The sequence below is a fragment of the Acartia tonsa genome, chromosome 15 (assembly GCF_053477335.1).
Source record: "Acartia tonsa isolate MP-2025a chromosome 15, ASM5347733v1, whole genome shotgun sequence".
Lineage (NCBI taxonomy): Eukaryota > Metazoa > Arthropoda > Copepoda > Calanoida > Acartiidae > Acartia > Acartia tonsa.
The window spans coordinates 7840832-7864140 of NC_137274.1; the positions used below are offsets into that span (position 1 = coordinate 7840832).

The window sequence follows — 23309 nt, forward strand, 5'->3', positions numbered from 1 at the left end:
TCAGCTGTAAGAGACGACAAATATCTCAGCTTCTGTTAGAGATAGACAACTGAAATTTCTTAACAAGTTTCACCTGCCGATAATTGATATTTTATCTTTATAAAATTTGTCTGTCTGTCTGTCGGTCTGTCTGTAATGCCAAGTAGGACATAATTAATTTTACGCTCCAAAACTGATTAATATCCGGTGGATTAGAACCGGTTCTCAGCCCTACTGAAAAATTATGTCTAGCATTGTATTATTTACAGTTTTCTACTAATATAAAAATGTACAATTATAAGATTAAAACCAACTTTTTAAAGCTGTATATAATATAATGCGAGAAATAACTATTACCGCGACTTGTACGTATATAATTTTGGATGATTTTTCTTTTAAAAAAACTATTAAATAATTTGCAAAAAAACGTTCCAAATTCGGAAGAAAAAAAATCTACTAACAAAATTTAAATTTTATTTAATACTAAAACTATATGAACAAAAATTACACGACCTAAAATTATATGTACTACATTAATAGCTATAGAATATTTGAAATGCCTTGGCCCAAACAGGTGCAATTCATTACCAGACGAAGGTCGAGTAATCAAAGGGTCCTTACCGTTATAGATGCACCAATGGATCTATAATACATGGATATTTTGAGAGATTCTCGCATACCCTGATAAAATGCTTCTCCCAGGTGGCTAATATAACAATAACCCCAGCCCCTCCCCTTTTCCCCATCCCCATCCCCTGACAATAGAGGAACGTATTGAATTGACCAATATCAGAGAACTATATTAGCAACTAGGGTTGGGCCGGATATCCGGCCATTTTTGATATCCGGCCGGTTACCGGATATTGAAACTATCCGGATACCGGATATCCGGCTGATTTTTACTGCCGGATATCTGAATTTTTGCTGGATATCGAGCGTTGGCCAGATATCCGGCCGGATACCCGATATTGAAACTATCCGGATACCGGATATTCGGTATCCGGCCAAAAAAGTATCCAGCCCAACCCTATTAGCAACCTAAATTGTCGACAAAAATTCCCCTGTCACAATATCCCCGTATCCTTTATAAAACTGCTAAATAAAGGTCGTGCAATCAAGGGGTATTTTATGTTTAAAAACCTCACCTGTGTGTGTTCTGATGTGAATTTTCAGGTTACTGTTTAAATTTACTCTTTTCACACAACAATCACATGAGAACAAGGATGACAACATCCATAAAAGTGAAGCTCTAAAACGGTATGACAAACGAACATTGAAACTTGTATAGTGTCAGAACTCAAAAATCAGAATATAAATGATTAAAAATTGAAACAAAATTTTAAGTAAATTGATTGAAAACTGCGCTAATACAGGATAATAATGTTTAAGGACTTACACACATTTTTAGGACTTGATTATAGAGATGCTTCTCTCATAACATTGTACTTTGTTGTCCTAGGAATTAGTATTTCAAAAATCAGATAAATTTAATAATTATATCACAAAAAAATGCTGTTAAAAAGTTAAAAAACAACATGTTTAAAATGGAAGTACAGACGTTCTGATAACGATTATTGAGTTGTTACGCTTTCTAAATAGTACCTAACTACTACAGGAATCACCATACAAAGTTTGAAACCGATTGGATAATTCAAACATGCCCAAATTAAAGAAAAGAGCTAGCATTTACGGACAGATTGATGGACGGACCTACCCTACTAAGAAAAACAAAAAAACAAGAACGGACAAAATAATGTATAGAGTAGAGTATGAGAAGAGTAAAATTCCTGTATTGAGCAAAACATTTTCCACAAGCCTCGCAAGTATGCTGAACAATTCTATAGAAATAAATACATTTTCAGTATGGCTTCAAATCCGATTAATATTCGCTGGATTAGAACCGGTTCTCAGCCATACTGAATAATCATGTATAGCATTATATTATATCCAGTCTTCTATGCATATAGGTGTATCATGAGAATAAAACCAGTTTCTTTAGCCCGTGCATTAGGATAAAAAATGGTTTTAATCTTAAAATTGTGCATTTATCTATCCGCAGAAAGCTGTTTATAATACGATGCGAGAAATAACTATTATCTCATCGCATTCTGTTTTTTGTTGTCTCTAGGGAAGGATCTCGCTAACCACTGGTCCGATATGGTACTATCTAGGGAGAAGATACTAGAAATATTCCCCCTAGAAAAAAATTACACCCCCCCCCCCAAAAAAAATCTATCTTTTTAAAACTAAAATTGAAAATGGGGGAACAACGCCCCCCCCCCTATCAAGTGCCCCTAGAGGGTTTTAGGGTCGTAGTCGCTAGTTCTAAATAAATGATAGTCATTTATCGCATCGCATTATAGACAGCTTTCCGAGGATATTAAAATAAAAAAAAATTAGGATTAAAACTAGTTTTAAGACCCGAGCTAACAAAAAAGAGAGAGAGAGAGTGGATAGAAAGTAAAAATAACTAAAATAAAAGCAGTCTTTCTTAAATAGAAGCCAAGAAAATCACCTCCCCCCCCCCATAACGTTACACACGGCCTGACAGACGGCGGACAATTTTGGAATTTATGAGGGAAAAAAAACTTTGTTTGGAGAAATAAAATTGGTCAAAAAATATGTCGCTTTGATTTTCTGATCTAAATCTTATTTTTAGTTGAACGAATTTTTGTATTATGATAAAACAAGGAGAGAGAGAGAGAGAGAGGGGACAATGTGCTGATTATTACTCTAGTCCCCAAAGTTTTATACTTAATTATCTTATTCGTTGGCTTAACAACATTGGGGACTATAGTTAGTTTTAATTGGTTGGTTCTTTAACTTAAGTGTTCAAATATTTCAACCCCTAATGTTAATCTACAGAGGTGGTAATTTTGTGTAATATCATGGGGATGTAAATCAATTTATCGGCCATTGTCTTATCCCTTTAGATCCATGGAATAAAGAATCCAATTTTTACAGAACTGCTACTCCCAATTACCCAATCGTCAGAGAACTCATTATCATTGTGTCTGATAGACCATCAGGGATCTAAAGGGATAAGACAATGGCCGATAAATTAATGTACATCACCAATACTGTAGCGTAAAATTAGTGGTTGAAACATTTGAACACTCAACTTAAAGAATGAATCAATCAAAATTCACGAAAGTCCCTAAAGCAAACCAATAATAAAAGAAAGGGGTAGGTCTCTGGTAAAATCCGTAAAGGTTATCTGTTATAAGTTAAAAACAGTAGTAGAACGATAAAAATTTATCTATAGTTCTTTTCAATAAGAAATACACATATTTAGTGAATATTATCGTTCTACTACAATTTTTAAGCCTTAAAACACACATCTCTTTATTATAAAACTTTGGGGACTAGTGTAATAAACGGTCCATTGTCCCCACTCTCATTCTCTTCTTACCTGTCATGGACCTCGCGTCGGTGTCTGAAAAAAAGTAGATTAATTATATCATATTAGCGGCTACGCCCCTAGAGGCCTCTAGAATTTCTTATTTAGAATTTAAAAGAAAAAATATTAAAAAATTTTTTGTGGGGGAATTTTTTTATTGGGGGGGGGATGCCCTACCCTGTTAAGGAGAACCCGATCGGTTCAGTGGTTAGCAAGTACAAACATATAGACAAACACACAGACAAACATCCTGCTACTTTATTATAAGGATAGTATTTAATACGAGAAAGTATAAATTACAGCATTCATTTTTAATACGGGAATATGCCTTACAATATAATTTTACTGTGGTCTCATTGGTTATTGATTGGCGGCATTTTGTAATAAATATTCCAATATTATTATTGATATAATAAGCTACTCTATAATTAGAGTATGTACATACATCTGTCAGTCCATCATCATGCACGACAAAAAGCCAACAAGGTTTTGTGATTTTGTTTTGTAAGGGGGTGGCGGATGTGCCACTATTTGAAACCAAAAGTAAAACGTGCATGAGCTGTAACTCTGTTATGGGCTGAGATCATGTGTGTTTTACTTTTGGTTTCAAAAATTGGCACATCCGCCACCCCCCTTTATTCAGCGTCATAATATAATGTCCATCTGTTTGTCTGAGTGTGTGTCCATTTGTCTGTCCGTCTGCCATTTGTCTTACTGTTAGTCTTAGGCTTGAGATCTCAGTAACGGCTGAATTGATTTCAAAAAAGATTTCAAAATTAAAAAAGACTTCTATCTTATATATCAGCTGATAAAATCTCAATTTTGTACTTCAAAGGTACACCACAGTATTATGTACCATATGACATACAGCTAGACTATAGAAAGAGTGGCTACGAGTAATCAAAAAACTTAATCTTAATCTTCTTTATTATTTATCGCAAGCTATGCACTTCGCGGATAGTAAGATTTTTAAAATTTTGTCTGTAATACTATACAGTACACAAATTTAGACAAATAGATAGATAGATACTTACATAGATAGATAGATAGATCGATAGATAAATGGATAGAAAGATACCTGTTGAGAGCATACTTGGAAGAGAATATTTTGTCACAGTTATCACAATTTAGTTCTGAACACTTCTTATGGATTGAGTCTACATGTGCCTGAACAGATGTTTAATTACAGTTTAATTGTGTGTGTGTGAAGACATAGTTTTTTTAGTGTTTGAAGTGTTAGTAGTCATGGAGTAGGACGAGACACTTTTGTATGCTAGCACCAGGGCCAGCTCAAGGTCCACACTCAAGTACAAGTACTTGACCCGCTGTGTCAAGAGATCTACTCTTTATTACCTAACCCTCAACGAGTATGGCAGGTGTCCCAAATTAAGTCACCGAAATGAAAGACGCTCTCCACAGAGGAGCTTGTGTAAGGGTTGCACTGATATTATGTACGTGACTGTTGAGTATCAAAACTATCCAATTATCACCCTTCTTACACAACCAAGGGGAAGTTGCGTGAATGAATTGTGAATTACCACTTAGCTACGATGCCCCTATAACAGTACAATTGGTGTGTGATTGCCGCGTAAAATTGTGTGACTTAAAATGTCGTCTTCTTGTGTTGAAATAATATCTTATTTCAATAATTAAAACAAATATAATTTTGTTACAGTTGCTTTGCACCATGCAAAGTTTGAAATTGATAAGACAATGCTAGCATGCCTAAATTAATGAAATATTACCTTTAGAGCTTTTGAATCCCTGTAGCTTTTGGAACAATCTACACATTCATACTAAAATAGATAGATAGATAGAAAGAAGAAGAGATAGGTAGATAGATGGATAGATTGATAGATGTATAGATAGATAGATTGGTCTGTGGAAAGGCTCATTTACCCACGAGTAATCCCTGTTTTGTTAGCCCGGTGTATATGTCATTTCCAAACAACAAAACTGGAATTTATGTTATGATTTTACATTTCATTACCTGCAATAAACTGTCTGTAAAACCATATAGGGGGTAGGGTTTAGATAACCCCATGGACCCTTTCCCGCCTATTAATTGGGTCTTGGAATATCAAGTTATCAACCAATAGGGTCATAAATAATTAAACAGCCAAGTCATTAAAAAAATCAGAAAGCAATTTGCAACGTATTGTATAAACCATTTTTAAAAGCGAAGCTTTTCCATAATTAGGGACAGTCCGTAAGTCCGTCCGTCTGGAATGGACAACTTTTTTTTGTTAATTTTGGCATGTTAGAATTGTCATATCAATTTCAAACTTTAAATGGTGATTTCTGTAGTAGGTAGGTACGATTTAGAAAACGAAGCAACTCTGTAATCGTTTCCAGAATGTCCATTTTTAACTTTTTATGTTTATAATCATCCGATTGATCTGATTTTTGGAATACTAATTCCTAGGACTATATAGCACAACATTATAAGCGAAGCATCTCTATAATCAATTCCCAAAAATGTAAGTATATCCTTAATTATTATCCTGTATTTAAGCAGTTCTTCAACAAATTTACTTACAATTTTTTCGACTTTTATACACTAATATTCTGATTATACAGTTCCGATACTCGACAAGAGTTAATGTTCGTTTGTCCTACAGTTTCAGAACTTCGCTTTTATGGATGTTGTCATCCTTGTTTTTGTAGGAATTTTAACCTACCTTAGGTCTTACAGGCGCGTGCAGACGTTTCTTGTGTTTTATTAGTGAATTGTAGGATTCGAACCTGTAATTATGCAATGCAATTATGTCCATAAGTAACACAGCAATTATCAATATATTTGAAAAAAAAGAATATAAAATATTTTTCAAGGTAGCTTCCAAACTACAAATAGCACAAAAATGGTACTTTTATTTCCAAAAACTAGAGTTTAACAAAAGTATGCACAACATTTTTCTATTATTAACACAAGCCACGCAGTTTGAATTTTAAAAATGAATTTTTTGCACAACGTTTATATTAGTCATGGTCCAATAATAAGAGGAGAGTTGAATCACAAAATTCAATTTAGATTTTTTTTTTAAAGTAAAAAAAAATTCAGGCGGGAAGGGGGGGGAATCGACCACTCCCCCAACCCCCATCTTTTATGTCAGTGTTGAAAAAATGTAGTTTTTTTTTTTTGGGGGGGGGGGCAGGTGGGGACGGGGTAATTTTTTTTTTCTGGGGCGATTTCTCTTGGAAGGGTAGTGGAACCCTCCCTCAAAATAGTTATAAACCTTGCAAGGACCTGGGAAGGTTTGGGATTCAACTCCCCTCTCAAGTGCCCCTCAAGTGGTGGTAGCCTAAACCAAAATTTTATAAACCTTCCTGGGGTCTATGAGAAGCTACCCAGTAAAGGAAAATCATATCAGTTCATCGGTACAAACAAATATACAAATATCCTGTTACTCTACTTTAAGGATTGACTATCTATAATAATAAATCTATTATCTTACCTTCGTTTACAAAATTTACACGGGAAAGCTAAAGTCTGATGCTTCAATCTATAAAAAAGCAAGGATGACAACATTCATAAAAGCTCAGCTCTAGAATCAGAAGTAAGGAAAAACGAACAATAACTCTTGTAGAGTGAAAGAATAATAAGCAGAAGATTTATTGATGAGTCTAAATGAAATTATACATAAATTTGTTGCAAAATTGCGTAAATATATAATACATTAAAAAGACATTCTTTCATTTTTAAGATTTCATTAAAGAGTTGCTATACTTTCTAATTTGTACCTAACTGTTCAAGGAATCATCATGCAAAGTTTGAAATCGATAGGACAATTCTAACATGTCTAAATTAATAACAGACGGACGGACCGACCTTAATAATAGAAAAGCTTTGCTTTTAGAAATACCACAATAACAATTTCCAAGCACAAAAAGTTATAGAATGGACAAACAGACAAAGTCAGTTATAAAGCAGATGTTAACTTGTTATCACAAAGAAAAGAAACGCAAAAACTCAAAGAAAATCATGGAACCTTTAAAGATTATGCCTTTTGAAGCATACCCAGCAGACAGACGGTTATACAAAGACAAAATTTTTCTTAGGAATCTTAACTGATAATTTTTCAGCTGTTTATCTTCAATAGCAGCCGAGAAAATCATATTTTCCCAATAGCGTTACAATTGACTGATGGACTGACAAAGTGAATTATTCAGTAATTATAAAAATCAAAGTGTCTTTTGGATTACCAAACCCCCCGCTACTTATCTTATATATAAATTAAAATAAGGGGGAGGAAGTCTATTTGTGTATTACATTTCGGTTGGGTTAGGTTAATTTATATTGGAAATATAGGAAATTATGTCAAGATACAAATAACAGACAACTAACTCTTTAATTGCACAACCTTTAATTGCATGGTAATGAGGTGTGCCTCATTCTCTTACTATAAGTGGTACACTTCTGACAACCATTTGCGCGCCAATAATGCGGTTTATACTACAAACTAAATTTAAAATCTTAAAATTGTCGCAAGAAGGAACAGCTACGATTTATTCTCAACTCATTCTAACACCACCTATGTCCTATTTGAACAAACCAAAATGTCCAAATCAGTTAAGGAAGGGTATGTTGCGCAAATGCCATGGTTTACATTACAAACTTACAAATCTTAAAATGGTCATATCTTGCAAGAAGGAACAGCTAGGATTTATTCTCAACTCATTCTAACACCACCTATGTCCTATTTGAATGAACCAAAATGTCTAAATCGGTTAAGGAAGGGTATGTTGCACAAATGCCTTAGTTTATATTACGAACTTACTTGAAATCTTAAAATGGTCATATCTTGCAAGAAGGAACCGCTAGGATTTTGTTTTTAACTGAGAGATTGTGTTGCGCAAATGCCGCAGGTGTAATGATAAAACTTACTTGCAATGATTTATAATCTCTTTGGCGCCAATTTTTCTTTCTCCACAATCAACACAGAAATAAACGCGGTTCTGAAAACAGGGATCTTAAGTGATAAGACAATGGAAAATAAATTGATGTACATCCCCTTATGTAGATTATTATTATTTGTTGAAAAGTTTAGATACTGTCAGTTTGAAATGAACCAATAAAAACTCAATAAAATGCCCAAAGTTTGAGTGAATGATTAAGAAAACATTATAATTAAATTTTGGGTACAAGTGTAATTGTCAAAACTTTCCCTCAAAGTGTCTTGTTGAGTACTGAACCCTCTCATTATTTTACAAATTAATTGGGGGGAGTTAATTTTTTGTTTCTTTGGGTATGGCTATATTGGCTTAGGGCATTGCAGGTATAAGCTAAGGAAAAAAAATACACTTATTTCAATTTAAAAATAATGGGATTAAGAAGGTTTAATTCCACTCCCCCCCCCCCCCCCCCCCAACAAATATTTTTTTACAATTAGGTTAGGTTATGTGGCCTAGGGTGCCGAATGCCCGCGGCTAGGCTTGCTAGGGAGCTGAGCGTTTTTCTTAATTTTGTCAGTGGCGGGGGGAATATAACAAATTTTTTAAAAATGAGAAACAAAATCCTAAGAGGATTATACCCAACATTCAACCGTGAACTGAACAGATAGATATGAACCTTTAAAATGAGGAGAGGGGGGGGGGATGGGGGGATTTTAAATGCATTATTCCTGGTCAGCTGAGGTTTGGGGTATCTGATAGCTTGCTTACCTGTGGATTTCCGTGGAAAGATGTATCATGCCAGATTGATATATGAGACCTGAATATTAGAGGTTGGACCGGATATCTGATTTGGCCGGATATCAGCCATTTTCTATATCTGGCCGGTTACCAGATATTCGGCTGATTTCTAATGCCGGATATCCGGTTATTTGCCAGGTATTCAGCATTGGCTATATATCCGGCCGGATATCGGATACCCGCCATTAGAAGTTTGCCTGAAATTTGGTATCTGGTATCGGGCCAAAAAAATATCTAGCCCAAACCTACTGATTATATAATCACTAGTTATTCCCACGTTCTGTAGTAACTCAACTAGAGTACGTTTAAGTTTAAGTAAATTTTGATGTCTGCTTTTCCCAATTTAGTAATGAGTTATTCAAAAAAACAAAATTTTGCTATTGCTAGGTCATTTAATACCCTAGGATTTGAATATTTATTTATGCTGTTTTTTTTGGTCAAACAAGGATGACAACATCCATAAAAGCATAGCTCTGAAACGGTTGGTCAAACGGACATTAACACTTATATAGTGTCAGAACTGAATAATCAGAATATAAATGTAACAAAATTGTAAAAACTGCGTATTTACAGGAAGTTGTTTAAGGACATACATACATATTTGGGACGGGATTATAGAGTTGCTACGCTTTCTAAAGGCACGGGCTAAAAAAACTTGTTTTTATCTTATGATTGTACATTTTTACATTCGTAGAAAACTGGAATATAATATGCTGCTAGTAATAGTTTTTTTTTCGTATGGATGAGAACCGGTTCTAATCCACCGGATATTAATCAGTTTTGAATGAATACGAGAGAAAATCTAATTATAAACCTGTAGTCAGCAATTTCATCAAAGTCAATGGAACATCTCGTACACCTTGTCTAAGAAATTAAGAACATTTTTAAAAGCTAAGCTTTTCTATAATTAGGGTCGGTCAGTCCGTACGTCCGTCTGTCCGTCCGTCCGTAACGGATAGCTTTTTTCGTTAATTTAGGCATGTTTGAATTGTCCTATTGATTTCAAACCTTGCATGGTGATTCCTGTAGTAGTTAGGTACGATTTAGAAAGCGTTGCAACTCTATAATCGTCACCAGAATGTCCGTACGTCCATTTTAAACATTTTTTAACAATATGTTTTTATGGGATAAAATCATCCGATTGATCTGATTTTTGGATTACTGATTCCTATTACAATACGGTACTATATTTTGAGCGACCCATCTCTATAATCAAGTCCTAAAAATGTCAGTAAGTCCTTAAACAGAATTATGTATTTAATAAGTTTTGCAACAAATTTTCGTATAATTTTGTCAAAACTTATATATTCATATTTTGTATATTCAGTTCTGATACTCTACATGAGTTAATGTTCGTCTGTCATACCGCTTCAGAGCTTAGGTTATTATCCTTGTTATCTCTCTCTCTCCCTCTCTCTCTCTCTCTCTCTCTCTCTCTCTCTCTCTCTCTCTCTCTCTCTCTCTCTCTCTCTCTCTCTCTCTCTCTCTCTCTCTCTCTCTCTCTCTCTCTCTCTCTCCCTATCTCTCTCTCTCTCTCTCTCTCTCTCTCCCTCTCCCTCTCCCTCTACCTCTCTCTCGCTCTCTCTCTCTCTCTCTCTCTCTCTCTCTCTCTCTCTCTCTCTCTCTCTCTCTCTCTCTCTCTCTCTATCCCTCTTTCTCTCTCTCTCTCTTTATATATCAATCATTTATCTATCTACCTATTTCTTTACGTTTCTATCTATCTATCTACCAATCTATCCATTTATCTGGGACGTTGCCGTTCCTGCAACTGGCAGAAATACAGTGGATGTATTTTTGTCAATATTGTTTGTATGGATGTAAATTCGACAGTAATTTGCCATGTATCGTAGGTACCCTGACAAATATACATCTAACACAGGCATTTAAACATCCAAAATTGTCAATTATACATCTATTTCTTGCCAATTTCACATCTAAATTTTTGTATATGTCATAAATACATCTTGTACATTTTTATCAATAATAAACAATAGTAAACTGTATAGTAGATATTTATACTACAAGAATATACATAATTAATATATTAGATTATGACTAAATGTTTAAAATCTTTATTCTATAACTTATTCCTTTTTCCCTGTTTACCCATTTCATAACCTAAATCATTACCACATAACAACGACAATTTGTACAATATTTTACTCAAATATTAAACTCTATTGGCGGTGAAATTGTAAATGTATTTATACAAAGAATTATGTGCCTAATATAAATTTTTTTTTCATAAATGGAATAGTCTATACTTGAGTAAATTCTAGTTTGGGCACGTTATTCTAACTAGTTCTATAACTGATTAATCTGTTATAAAAATCTAGCTTCCTTTCTTTGAACTTCTTTGTACTTGTTTTTCTTTTCCACAATTGACCTCCAGGTAAAAATGAGTTGTGAAGAGCTGTACTCCTAGACATTAACCCTTACAGATCGGGCCCCAATTCCCACCTTATCAGATCGGCTCCTGTTAGAGATAAAGACGTAAAAATTTTTTCTGGTGGTTCATGTGTATTTTTAGAGAAAGTTACTTTTTCTAGTCATAGCGGTCAGACCGCTCCTTAGCCGCTTTTTAGCGGCCAGCCGCTAAATTTTAAAACAGCTATAGAGCGGCCAATTTTGCAGCTAGTATGACCAAATTTTAGGACAAACTTATTTTTCATAACAAAAAATTATTTTATCTTATCATCGCCGAAAAGCGGCAAATAACGGAAACCGCCATTTTCGGCGGTTACGGCGGTAAAACGGCGGGTGGCGGCGCAAATTAATATTTTTATCTGTTTATTGTTGCTCAAGGATTTACCAAAAAAATGTATAGGTCTCTAGCTGTAATAGAAGCCTTTGATGCGTGATTTTTCTGTATTAACAAGTATTTATCTCTCATGTATGCATGTTCTTGTATTTATAATAAATGTCTACTATACAGTTCACTATTGTTTATTATTAATTAAAATGTATAGGATGTATTTATGACATATAAAAAAGTTTAGATGTAAAATTGGCAAGAAATAGATGTAAAATTGACAATTTTGGATGTATAAATGCCTGTGTTAGATGTATTTATGGCGGTTACTTTAAGTATGACTGTATTTTTGGCAGAGGTTTTTACATTTTGACAAAAAAACATCCAGATGTATTTCTGCCAGCTGCAGGAACGCCATGTACCCATTTATCTATCTATCTATCTATTTGTCTATGTGTATACCTGATTGGCCCAGGCCTCAGTCCAGCTGGTCCAGAACTCTACAGCTGGGTCCTCCCGAGTGTAAAATATCTTAAAAAAACAACATGTTTAAAATGGACGTACGGACATTCTGGCAATGATTATAGAGTTGCTACACATTCTAAATCGTACCTAACAACTAAAGGAATTACCATGCAAAGTTTGAAATCGATACCACAATTCTAACATGCATAAATTAACGAAAAAAGCTATCCGTTCCAGACGTACGGACCGACCCTAATTATAGAAAAGCTTTGCCTTTAACAATCATGACAAAAGAACTTTTTTGGTGGGGGGGAAGGAGAATACTGTAGAACATCAATTGCCCCTACAGGTTTCCAGTATGGCTTTGAAACTGGTTGAAATCAACTTTATTAGAACCGGATCTCAACCATACTGAAAAATAATGTAAAGCAGAATAATAAAATTAAAATTAAAAGACCAATACCAGTTTTATTAGCCCCGATGGGAAAAGATATTAATGTTAGTAATCTTTTATTATTTCATTTTATTATCCCCGGAAAGTTGTCTATAATACAATGTGATAAATAACTAATCTCACCAATTCTGTATTGGGCTGTAGACATTTACTCGTTACAAAATACACGCTGTCCTGAAATTATAAGTGTTAGAATTGTCCTATGGTTTTTAAATCTAGTATGTAGATTTCTGAATTAATGAGGTATACAAGTTTAAAGCAAAGCAATCCTTATACTAAAGTAACAGGATGTCTGTGTGTTTGTGTGTCTGTACCGAAGGATCTCGCTAACCGCTGAACCGATCGGGTTCTCCTTAACAGGGTAGATTCTCATGGGTTCTGGAAAGGTTTATAACTATTTTGGGGGATGGTACAACCACCCTCCTAAGAGAAATTACAAAAAAATCTAAAATTTTTAAAATATATGGGAGACTTCAAAGTAACATAAAGATGTATCGTAACATAAAGAAGTAGCGTAGATACTTTAGCAAACAAAAACATTTAAAGTGCCACTAGAGGCCTCTAGGGGCGTAGCCGCTAGTTCTATAATTTTGCAGAGATGTAGGGGACATTAGACTCTAAACTGCTCTGGTACCCAAAGTTTTATAACCCCGTTATCTTATTTGTAAGCTTATAACTTTGAGTAATTTTGAGAATTGTAGATTACAATTAGTGGTTGAAACGTTTGGACACTCAACCTATTGAACCAACCAATTAAAATTTTAAAAAGTCTCAAAAGTCTCAATAAGAATAGTTATTTCTCGCATCGTATTATAAACAGCTTTCCGAGGATATAGAGTGTACAATTATAAGTTTAAAACCAGTTTTTTAGCCCGAAGTGCCGAAGAAAGCTGGAAATAATTCTAGACATAGTTTTTTCGTATGGATGAGAATCAGTTCCTATCCACCGGATTAGAATAAATACGAGAAAATTAATTATAAAACTTTGGAGACTAGTGTAATAAGCAGCACATTGTCCCCTCTCTCTCTCTGTTTTATCATCGATGTTTTACAATTAGTGGTTGAAACGCTTGGACACTCAACTTAATAAACCAACAAATCAAAATTAGATAATACGTTATCATAAGACTTTGAGGACTAGTGTAATAAACAACCCAATGACAACTCTATCCTTAGTAATTTTTAAAGAGTCAAAACTAAGACTGAGGTTGCTTTTTTACATTTCATAGTAATAGTTATTTATCGCATAGTATTATTGACAGCTTTCCGCGGATATAAAAACGCAAAATCATAAACCAGTTTTGTTAGACCCAAGGCGCCGAAGGTACGGTCTAACAAATCTGGTATTAATTTTATGATTTTCCTTTTTTATTTTCGTAGAAAATTGTCTGTTATACAATGCTATGTATGTTTTTTTTTCAGAATGGCTGAGAATCGGTTCTAATCCAGTGTATATTAATCGTTTTTTTTGGAAACCTATAGAGGCACCCCTATATCTATCAGCCTCCAGGGATCTTAGGGGATAAGACAATGGACAATTAATTGATGTACATTCCCAATGATGATAAACAAAATAAATACCTGTATTGAAATTGTCAGACAGTTAGCTTCTAGCCCACTTTTCGCTGATCTGACCTAAAATTAAAACAGTGTATTGGGTCCAATAAAAAATGACGTCATACAATACAAATGACCAATGATAGGTCAGTATACATTGTAATTTACCAATTGTAAATTGTATACTGGCCTATCATTGGTAATAGCGTATAATATCCAATAAAAAATAACGTCATACAATACAAATGACCAATGATAGGCCAGTATATATTGTAATTTGCCCATTGTAAATTGTATACTGGCCTATCATTGGTAACAGCGTGTAGTGTCCTATAAAAAATGACCTCATACAATACAAATGACCAATGATAGGCCAGTATACATTGTAATTTACCAATTGTAAATTGTATACTGGCCTATCATTGGTAATAGCGTATAATATCCAATAAAAAATAACGTCATACAATACAAATGACCAATGATAAGCCAGTAAACATGGTAATTTACTAATTGTAAATTGTATACTGGCCTATCATTGGTAACAGCGTATATTGTCCTATAAAAATGACGTCATACAATACAAATGACCAATGATAGGCCAGTATACATTGTAATTTACCAATGGTAAATTTTATACTGGTCTATCATTGGTCATGACGTGATTTTGTATTGACACTTTACGCTGTTTAACTAAAATCAAAATTCATTTCCAAAATGGCTTCTAAACCGATCTACATATATCCGCTGAATTTGAACCGGTTCTTAGTCATAATGAAAAATCAAGTTTATTTACAGACTTTTTTTCTGAAAAACAAACAATTCATACCAGTTTTGTTGACCCCAGGAGCCAGAGGCCCTTTCGGGCTATACAAATTGAAAAATATTTATCTACAGAAGAAGAAGAAGTCATTTTGTTTATTATCATTGGGGGTGTTCAATGTTCACCTATTTATCGTTCATTGTCTTATCCCTTTTGATCCCTGAAAGTTGTGGAGCTGTGAAAAGAGAGAGAGGGGACAATGGGCTGTTTATTACACTAGTCCCCAAAGTTTTATAATAATGGCTTTGGGGATTTTGATTAAATTTTGATTAGTTGGTTCATTAAGTTGAGTGTCACTGTCCAAGCGTTTCAATAACTTATAGTAATCTACAGAAGGGGTAATTTTGTGTATCATCTAAGCGGATGCAGATCAATTTATTAGCCATTGTCTTATCCCTTAAGATCGCTACAAGTTGTATTTAAATTTAAATTTGTCACAAATTGTAAAAAAAGCTAAGGATCTAAAGGGGTAAGACAATGGACGATAAATTGGTGTACTCCCCCAATAATTAGTTTATTAAGTAGTTTAAATTTATTGGTGGAAAAATTTGGACACTCATTGACTATTTAATAAAGGTCCCCAAAGTTTAAAGACCAACAAATGAGAAATCCTATTATATAAAGTAGTAAGCTTTTTTTGTCTGTAGCAAAGGATCTCGCTAAGCGCTGAACCGATATGGTTCTCCTTTACAGTACAGCTTCCTATAGGTCCATGGAAGGTTTTTAACTTTTATGGGGGAGGTTATATCCATTTTCCCAATAGAAAAACCCTAAAAAGATTTTTTTTCTTTTTGAAACTTCCCCCCTCCCACCTTAAATGCCCCTAGAGGCTTCTAAGGGGGGCGTAGCCGCTTGGTATATATATATAACTTTTGGGACCAGTATAATTTACAGTCCCCATTGTTTGTGTGTATGTATGTGTGTGTGTGTGTGTGTATGTGTGTGTATGTGTATGTGTAACAAAGCTCTACAATAAATATTTTTGGTTTTTGCCGTAATAAAATTTTATTAGTGTTACAAGAACCAATATTTATCTAAAGGGATAATTCAATGGATGACAAATTAATGTAGTTAATTAATTAGACAATGGCCTAACAATTATTGTACATCCCTAATAATGATGCACAAAATTACCCCCTCTGTAGACTAAAATTAGTGGTTGAAACATTTGAACACTCAACTTAATGAATCAACCAATCAAAATTCCCCAAAGTTCATAAGCCAACGAATAAAGTAACGTTATTATAAAACTTTGGGGACTAGTGTAATAAACAGCCCATTGTCCCCTCTCTCTCTGTAGCCCGGGAGGGAGGGGACATTGGGCTATTCATGACAACAGTCCCCAAAGTCTTATAATATCGTTTCTTTTTCGTTGGGTTAACAACTTTTGGGAATTTGATTCAATTTTGATTGGCTAGTTCATTAAGTTGAGTGTCGAAACGTTACGAACAATAATGGTAATCTACAGAAGGGGTAATTTTGATTAACATAGGAGGAGAAAGTCACTCAAAAAAAGTCACATGACGTCATAAAAATGAGAGATTATACATCTCTTTTTTTAGGTTGTTTTCTTTCCCACTTCTCCTCTCATCTCCCTCATTTTTATGACATTACGTGTCTGATTTCTGAGTGATTTTCTCCCCTTTCTCAACTGGGAATCCCCATTATCTTATCCCTTTAGATCCCTGCTACCAATCTATCTATCTATTAATACCTTAGAAGTCCAATGTTGCTGCCCTTTAGCCAGAAGAACCATCCTAGTAATATAACTAATATTGAAACACAAAGACGACATTAGACTTTTCACAATTTTACGCGGCAATCGCACACTAATTGTACCATGTTTTGCAATCAGCTGATCTTTGTTTACATTTACATATTGTCAATTGCCATCTGCCTTTTAATGTTATATTAATTATAGAAGTACCATCCTAGTAATAATAGTTATTTATCGCATTGTACTATGAACAGTTTTCCGCAGATATAAAATATACAATTACTAGAGACAATTACTTTTAAATTAACTGGATAGAAAAAAAATTGGGGGAGGATTTTTTTGTTTTTGGGGGGTTGGGGGTGTCCCACCTCCAAAGTAAATTGCCTAAAACCACCACAGGACCAGTGGGTATATTCCGTAATGAGTAGAATCCAATCGGTTCAGTGGTTACCGAGATCTTAAGGGATGGACGGACAGATGGACGGACAGACAGACGGATAGACATTAAGCTACTTTGTATTAAAACCAGTTTTTTGGCCCCAAGATGCCAATTTTTTTATATTCGTAGTAAACTGGATATATAATATGCAAGACATAATTTTTCAGTGTGGGTGAGAACCGGTTCTAATCCACCGGATATTAATCTCTGTCTGTCTGTACCAAAGTATCTCACTATCCCCAAAACTGATATTGTTCTCCATGTTACAATGTAGATTCTCATAGGTCCTGGAGAAAAGGTTATGGCTATTTTGGGGGAAATGGGAGGTGACCTTCACCCTCACCTCATTGGCCTATAGGGGCGTAGTACCCGCTAGTAATAAATATAGTCGATCTAGATAGTCAATCTGGAACAAAAATCTATCTATCTATCTATCTATCTATCTATCTATCTATCTATCTATCTATCTATCTATCTATCTATCTATTTATCTATCTATCCATCTATCTATCTATCTATCTATCTATCTATCTATCTATCTATCTATCTATCTATCAATCTATCTATCTATCTATCTATCTATTTATCTATCTATCCATCTATCTATCTATCTATCTATCTATCCATCTATCTATCCATCTATCTATCTATCTATCTATCTATCAATCTATCTATCTATCTATCTATCTATCTATCTATCTATCTATCTATCTATCTACCTGTCCCCATTCTCTTTGTGAAGAATAAAAACTTTGTTTCTGTCCTCGTCAAAATCCAAATCTTGTTCCCTAGGAGAAGAAAAACCGGATCATGGAAAGAAAATGAAGCAGCAGTAACTTTTCATTAGGTAATATTAGTTTAATTTAGTTTAGGTAAATGTTGATTATTGTTCCGCAGGGTTAGGAAATTGGCCCAACAGTGCCTCCAGCAGGGGCTAGAAATAGGAGAAAAGCTACTATAAAATACAACGAAACCCGCTACTTCGTTTCTATCAATGATCCAAAAAAATTAAGCAGTGGCACAAAATTATGATATTCCTCCCCATCCTAACACCTAGCACGACCATAAAGGGGGGGGGGGGCGGGTTATTTTGTTTTTTATGTTCAGGGACAAGGGAATGCTATTCTGACAAACAACTCTAAAGGAAAATTTCCCCACAACCCCCCTTCCCCTTTTCCTCCCCTTCTTTCCCACCCCTCTTCACTTACATAACAAAAACAAAAATTCACCAGATATTCAATAAGGTTTTGTGATTTTTTTTGTAGAATTGTTGGTTAGACTGGCTACCAATGGTTTATGTTAAATAAGCCTCCTATGATATTGATTAAGATTGTATTTTTATTAGGGATCTAAGGGGATAAGACAATGACCGATAAATTGATGTACATTCTCAATAATGGCCCACATAATTATCCCTTTTTTAGATTAAAATTGAGGTTGAAACTTTTGGACACTCAACTGAATAAACCAACCCATCAAAATTCAATAAAAGTCCCCAAAGTTATTAAGCCAACTATTAATAAAACCTTATTATAAAACCTTGGGGACTAGCACAATAAACAGCCCAATGTCCCCTCCCTCCCTGGAGCTGTACCTGACTAATCTTCCTTTGATGGGTCCCATTCTTGTGTACTCAGATATACTTGTCTTAATAAACAAGAATATCAACATACAAACATGCATAAATAGCGAAACTGGAATGGTGGTTTACACTTTTAACATCGACATAATTGAAATCATACATACTATTTTTAAATTATGTTAATCGTAGAAATGTATAAAATACTATTATTAATTAATTTTTTTTTATGTAAATAAAAATAATAACCAGAATATACCATTACTATTAGTATTATGTCAATTTAAATAAGGAAATCAATGTTTATGAATACGCTGGGTTGTAAACATAAATGTACCAATTTTTATATTCAACAAAAATTTCACCTGTATATTTCAATAGCAGCCGAGAAAATCGCATTTCTCTCCATAGAGTTACAGACTGACTGACGTACTGACGGACAGACAAAGTGAATTATAGAGTAGCTTCGCTATTAATAATGAAGGTTACTTTAGTAAAAACTGCTCCGTTTCTTAGCTCTAACTCATTTGGTAGTTCTGAACCTATACAAGTACAATATCATCATTACAAAAGGGATCTTAAAGGATAAGACAATGGCCGATAAATTGAAGTACATCACCATTGATGATAAACAAAATTACATGAAATTATCAATATAAAGTTTGTACACTGCAATTTTGAACCCAACAATCAATATTTAATTAATTTTGCCACTTCTGTAGAGTATAATTAGTGGTTAAAACGTTCGAACATTTAACTTAATCAACCAACCAATCAAAATTCAGTAAAAGTTCCAAAAATGTTTCCCAATGTTATCATAAAACTTTGGGGACTAGTGTAATAAACAGCCCAAAGTCCCATCCCTTCTGTAGATTACAAATAGTGGCTGAATCGTTTGAACATTTGACATAATCAACAAACCAATCAAAATTCAATAAAAGTACCCAAAGTTGTTGAGCCAACAAATAAGAATGCGTTATTATAAAACTTTAGGGACTAGTGTAATAAACAGCCCAATGTCCCCTCCCTTCCAGTCTTTATGTAACGCCAAAGTATATGAATGGCCGAAAAATTTATGTACATCCTCAATGATTATACACAAAATTGCCACTTCTGTAGATTATAATTAGTGGTTGAAACGTTTGAACATTTGACATAATCATCAAACCAATCAAAATTAAAAATAGACTTAGAAGTTGTTGAGTGTTTTAAAACTTTGGGGACCAGTGTAATAATTAGCCTTATGTCCCCCCCCCCCCTCCCTGGGACCCACCCCACAAACTATTGTCCACAGAAACTAAAATAAACCTGAATCTGAATTGTAGATGATTGCTTGGGGATAGTGAAAATATTTGTAATAGCTACAGTCTTCCTAAAAATATACAAGATAACATCAAATGTAATGAATTAGCAGCTTCACCCCCTACAAGCCTCTAAGTGCATTTGAGGTGTGGTTAGGAGGATGTCAATCCCCCACCCGCTTTTAATTAATTTTGATTTTAAGAACTAAATGCAAATATTTTTTTTTTTTGGGGTGGGGGGGTCGTTTTTTAGAGCCGATAACTCTTATATGGATTGTGATACCTCATGTCCCCCCCAAAAAAAAACAAAAAATAGTTAGAACCTTCTTAGGAGAAATTACATTGTAAAAGAAGAACCTTATCAATACCAGTCGAACTAGCAGCTACGCCCCTAGAGGCCTCAAGTAGAGACAATTACTCTTTTAGGAGTGGTGATAACCCCCCCCCTTCCTTATAAGCCTTCCAAGGACCTTTGAAAAGCTTAACTGTAAAGGAGAACCATATCAGTTCAGCAGTAGGCAAGATCCTTTAGTACAGACAGACATAGAGAGAGACATATAATAATAAGAGAAGTCTAGTTTGACATTTGAGTAATACATTTAAATTATTAAGAAACAGCTTATACTTCCAATAAAAATGACGTCATACAATACAAATGACCAATGATAGGCCAGTATACAATTTACCATTGGTAAATTACAATGTATACTGGCCTATCATTGATGTTATTTTTTATTAGGCACTATTTGCTACTTCTATTATTGGTTAAAAAATGTTAAGGACAGTTTTGGGTTTACTACATCACAATTATTACAGTGCAACCTAAACAGTGACTAATGTACCAATATTATTATGTTTACTTGGCTTATATGAATGTTTACAGTGGCACTTTAACTTTGCCTCATGTGCCATAATTATTATATTTACTTTGCTTTTATGAATGTTTGCAATGCCACTTGAACTTTGCTATTTGTGCGATTATTATTATGTTTACTTTGTTTATATGAACGTTTACAATGTCACTTTAAATTTGTCTCATGTGCTATTTTTATCATGTTTACTTTGCTTATATGAATGTTTACAGTGCCACTTAAACTGTGCCTAATGTACTAATATTATTATGTTTACTTGGCTTATATGAATGTTTACAGTGGCACTTTAACTTTGCCTCATGTGCCATTAATATTATGTTTACTTTGCTTAAATGGATGTTTACACTTGAACTGTGCTTTATGTGCCATTATTATTATGTTTACTTTGCTTTTATGAATGTTTACAGTGGCACTTTAACTGTGTCTCATGTACCATTAATATTATGTTTACTTTGCTAAAATGGTTTACACTTGAACTGTGCTTCATGTGCCATTATTATTATGTTTACAATGCCACTTTAACTGTGTCTCATGTAACATTATTATGTTTACCTTGCTTATGTGTTTAGTATTAAAATGATTACAGTGCCACTTTAACTGTGCTTCATGTGCCTGTGCCATTATTATTATGTTTACTTTGCTTATATGAATGTTAACAGTGCCACTCAAACTGAGTAATGTGCCATTATTATCATATTTACCATGCTTATATGTTTACTATTAGAATGTTTACAGTGCTACTTGAATGGTGCCTCATGTTCCATCATTATTATGTTTACAGTGCCACTTTAACTGTACCTCATGTACCATTAATATTATGTTTACCTTGCTTATATGTTTACTATTACAATGTTTACAGTGCCACTTGAATTGTGCCAATTGTGCCACTCCAGTGCTGTCAACTGGTGCCATGTGCTTGTCCTGAATATAAGACGGTTATAGTACTTCCCCTAATATTGCTTATCAAGCAAGAAACCCTCCCTAATTAAAAAAGATTATCAAATAAAAGGTGGAGGGAAATTTTTCCTCCGTAAAAATAACAACTAGGAAAATAAATCTATACATGTGGTGCCCTAACTCATTATCCAAACTAACCTAACAAGAGCTAATCTACTTTTAAAAAAATATAAGGGGGTTATTCTGTCCTAAACAAGGCACTTTGAGTGAGCTACAATGACTAAAAATAATTTTGAATCTGCCTGGGCCATTTACACATCTTTGAAAAAGAGAAACATAATGCACAGCAAATTTTAAAAAAATTATTCTGGAAGCAGACTTATTTTTAACTTTTTAAAATTTAGCAATGCATTAGTATTTTAGTTGTTTGCTAGTTTCCGATTTTTTTCGAGTGCTCAAACGATTCACTTTATTTGATACTTTGCAAATGATTACAGTGTAAAGCGTCCATTCCCCCATCAGACCCACCCTTTGATTGCACGACCTTTGTCTGATGAGTCCTAACTGTGCATGGAAATGAATTGCGCCTGTTTTGGGCCAAGGCATTCCTCCTACTCTTATTATTAATATCGCACACCTGACATAGTAGCAGTAGAAATTATTTTTAAGGTCTGCAAGTGTGCAAGTGTGCTGCATATTGAGCCACAGTCGTAGGTTATTTGCTTTATATAAACATTTTGTAATTGTACCTTTTTTTCTTCCTCATGGATACTTGAATCATGATTAGGTTGTTGACAAGAAGATTCCATCATTCTAAAAGAGTGTAGGAGTAACCAAGGTGAAGGAAAGGGGACAATACCCCCCCCCCCCATTTCTGCAAGTTAAATCAATGTTCTCTAATTTTATTTTGGATGAAATTATAGAATTTTAAGTTAACTGCCTATAGGTGTAGTTTTATAACTTGCAGAATTCTGGGGGAATTTTAATGAGGGACTGGGGAAGAGTTAAATTCAAATTTAATTCTAAAGAATTTTTTCCAGGGGCAATTTTTCTTGAGATAGTTATTGTACCTTTTCTTAAAGTAGTTATAAATCTTCCCTGGACCATTTAGAAACTTCCGCGTATAGGAGAACTATTATGGTTAAACAGTTTGCAAGATCCTTTGGTACACACAGACAGACAGACATCCTGTTATTTTTACATAAGGATTACCTAGAATTCATTGGGACAAACATTGTGTCTCCTGATTCTGCGACACTCATCAGTGAACCAGTGGCGCCGTGACACAGGGCTGAGGAATTGTTGGCTGAATGAGGTGGCATAGGATGGCCCGGAGCCATGTTACTGCTGCTCATAGGTTGACACACTAGAAGGTTCTCTGAGGCC

The 23309-nt window shown here is 34.3% G+C and overlaps 1 protein-coding gene across 1 annotated transcript; it reads right to left on the bottom strand.

The window, feature by feature from the left end:
• Nucleotides 1–483: 483 nt before the first annotated feature.
• LOC145307584 (uncharacterized) lies at nt 484–23304 on the bottom strand. The gene is made up of 21 exons (XM_080150038.1): nt 23136–23304; nt 22673–22736; nt 21852–21947; nt 20162–20225; nt 19343–19395; nt 18869–18921; nt 17994–18062; nt 16833–16875; nt 14323–14376; nt 12865–12915; nt 12285–12353; nt 9885–9934; nt 9041–9089; nt 8265–8335; nt 6835–6882; nt 6061–6124; nt 5125–5175; nt 4458–4546; nt 3392–3415; nt 1694–1817; nt 484–492 (listed from the first exon to the last, which is right to left on the bottom strand). The coding sequence occupies exons 1-21, from the start codon at nt 23276–23278 to the stop codon at nt 484–486; spliced, it is 1338 nt and encodes a 445-aa protein (XP_080006164.1). The 5' UTR covers nt 23279–23304.
• Nucleotides 23305–23309: the final 5 nt, after the last annotated feature.

Bases quoted from the DNA above. Each gene is read 5' to 3' on its own strand.
- LOC145307584 (XM_080150038.1), bottom strand. From the start codon at position 23,278: ATGAGCAGCAGTAACATGGCTCCGGGCCATCCTATGCCACCTCATTCA. The intron at 18,063-18,868 runs GTACAGCTCCAG...TTCTTCTCCTAG, and splicing joins ATCAAAGGAAGATTAGTCAG to GGAACAAGATTTGGATTTTG. The intron at 1,818-3,391 runs GTAAGAAGAGAA...TTATTTCTATAG, and splicing joins CGACGCGAGGTCCATGACAG to AATTGTTCAGCATACTTGCG.